General features: G+C 43.5%; 1 protein-coding gene across 1 annotated transcript in view; it reads right to left on the reverse strand.

Annotated features, from left to right (window-relative positions):
- The window catches only part of LOC109543276 (pyruvate dehydrogenase [acetyl-transferring]-phosphatase 1, mitochondrial), an 8,540-nt gene that overhangs the window by 1,573 nt on the left and 4,323 nt on the right, over positions 1–2,644 (reverse strand). The window contains exons 2-4 of the mRNA XM_019912897.2: positions 1,024–1,162; positions 724–971; positions 445–658 (exon numbers count right to left, since the gene is read on the reverse strand). Coding sequence (XP_019768456.1) covers positions 445–658; positions 724–971; positions 1,024–1,162 — 601 coding nt within the window. The remainder of the gene's footprint in view (positions 1–444; positions 659–723; positions 972–1,023; positions 1,163–2,644) is intronic.

Here is a 2,644-nt window from a genome sequence, read left to right on the forward strand (position 1 = left end):
ATGCCAAAACGAATTCTGTGGCTCGAATGGTTCTTGAGAAACTTCGAATAAAGGCCATTTAGTTATCTCTGGAATGATGTAAAAACGAGCGTTCTGCTCATTTTGCTTCCGAGAAACATGCAAAACGGGACGGAAAACATGAAACTTTGCAATAATCTTGCGCCACCCTTGCCCAAAACGACGATCATTTTTCTAATTTCATAGACAACAGAAGACTGTATTTTTTCTATATAACCCCCCCCCCTGACTTCAAAGCTGGATCCGCCCCTGTATCAAACATAAAATATCGAAACGACTTTCTTATACAGGCGACCCTGGATCGTTTGCTCTAACTTGTGTGTGGTTGGTGTGAGGACAAAGCTTTGCACCCATAGAGTAAGTAAAATATTTTACTTATTTTACTTACTCTATGTTTGCACCCCGCCAGGGTGCGTCAGAACTTACCTAAAACTGCACAACAATCTCCAACGCCGGCCACGTGAAGATGAGGGCCGTCAATGTGCGCTACACAACTAACAGCTCCGCTCATTGCCACCGAAAGAGTCTTCATGTTGACTTTGCCGTCTTTGGGCATCGCTTCCTTGCTCAAATCCTCGTCGAGCCGCAAAAAGGCCCGCTCAATTGCGCGGCTCATTTCAAAGTTCTGCTTGCACTCTTCCTACAACTTTACTGATGACAATCTCCCCAATATTCCCCAAATGAGCGAACTAAGTCTAATGGTACCTCGGCTAGTTCCTTGACAAACTGCACGAAACTCTCCTTGTAGATGTCTCGGACGTCTTCGACGAACTGCACTTTATCGTTGTAGCTCTGCAGCAGATCCGGATGCTCTGGCTGGGCAATGGAGTGCACGTATTGCAAGAGGTTCTCATGAGGTAGAAGACATGCGGTTATGTAGTTGAATAGGCGCTTGGCGATTACTTGGGCGCAGGCTCCGCCTCCGTGCCCATCGAACACGCCGACCAAGAGACCTGGAGGAGGCACCTAGAGGAGTTAGGAGGTTGAGGGGGAATCCATACGCACCTGTAGTTAGGAGGCAGGAGGCTTCAGATCGAGTGTCTTCAATGGGATTGTTGGACGGCAGCTGATTCGAGTCGTACGACTTTACTGAGCCCTCTTTGAACTCGTGCGTGTACTCATTGGCTCGCAGGATACTGTCTACCTGAAGAAAACAGAGTCCATAGGTTTTTGACTGATCGAAATGCCCCCGTTAGTGCAAAAATGCCCCCAAGTGATTATCGCGTTGACAGCTTTCAAAAGCTCGGCCATTCTCGGGACCCTTCGGTCAACTTGTCAATTGTTCAATGGTGGAGGGGAACGAATGTGCGCGTCTATTATTTGGAAAATTTTGTGATTTTTCAACTTCCCAAGCGGAAAATGGGCGACTTTCTGAAAAGTGCGATTATCTTTGCCGGTTTGGACGATTTTCCCCATCGGTAGTGCGATTTTGGCTTTGAAATGCGGCTTTTTCAGTTGAATACTTTCTGACGTTTCTTTTGCCTTTCAAGTGCTTATTTGGAGCTCAGAGAACGTTTTGGCATTTTCCTCATGGTTCTGAGGACTGTCTAGTTGCAGAAATTTTCATCTTAATGGTAAGTGGTATTTTCATATTTCATCAAGTAAATGTTTGGAATCTGGCGCTCAATATACAAGGGAGTGTCAATTAGTTTTTGCAGTCCTCAACACCAAATTGCGAGAAAATCGTGATCTTCCTCATACGTTCCTTTTAATAGACAAGATCAAGTGGTTACTGGTTTCCGTTTGGAAGTTAGGCGCTTTTTAAGCGTTCGGTGCACTTGTATGCAAATGTTCCTATTGAGCCCAACATTTAGCAATGCGACACAATCCATAATTTAGGGCGATTTCTGTGAAACTTTCAGGAGTTTAAGGATCAAATGTCTTCTAAAAACTCTGTAAATTTCAAGTAGCGGCTTGCACTGGATTGGAAGTTAGAATTTTTTAAAGCAGATGGTGCAGTTGTACAAAAATGGTCATTTTGAGCCCAACATCCGCAAACTCGAAAAAAATCGGTATTTAATGCGATTTCCATGAAATTTTCAAGAGTTGTTCAATCAGTTAGGAATTTTTGAAGCAAATGGTGCACTTAACTGTAATTTTCGATTATCAAGCGCAATGATCAAAGAGAGGCGCGGAAGGCAATTTCGACCGCCCTCATCGCTTTTGATGATGTTCACCGCAAAGGCGAACAAAACGTTAGGAAGCAATTCTAACGATCCACGGTTTATAAGCTCGACAATTTTTCAATCGCGACTCCAAATGCTTCAGATCGTACACCGTTTTGATTGCAACGAATTCAAGAAGCCCGAAAATAGACACCCTAAAGCTCTGATCCGAAAATACCGTTGAAAAAAACCAATCTCCCAACTTTCGAACTCAAACACTTGAAAACGTTGCGTTAAACCCAACTATTTAAGCCGAAAAAATCATTCAAACACAAGGGCGGATCCAGGGGGGAATCGAGTTTTCAATTGTCTATCCAACGATGCCAAAACGAATTCTGTGGCTCGAATGGTTCTTGAGAAACCTCGAAAAAAGCAGCGTCATGTTCAAGTGGATTTTGCAACTTAAAAAAAAACCAGGCAAATCTAAAACTTCCTGAATTCAAGCATTTTTTGAGAAAACT

The sequence above is a fragment of the Dendroctonus ponderosae genome, unplaced genomic scaffold, assembly GCF_020466585.1.
Source record: "Dendroctonus ponderosae isolate FM_Combo_2020 unplaced genomic scaffold, Dpon_F_20191213v2 Dpon_F_20191213_9, whole genome shotgun sequence".
In the NCBI taxonomy this organism is placed as follows: Eukaryota; Metazoa; Arthropoda; class Insecta; order Coleoptera; family Curculionidae; genus Dendroctonus; species Dendroctonus ponderosae.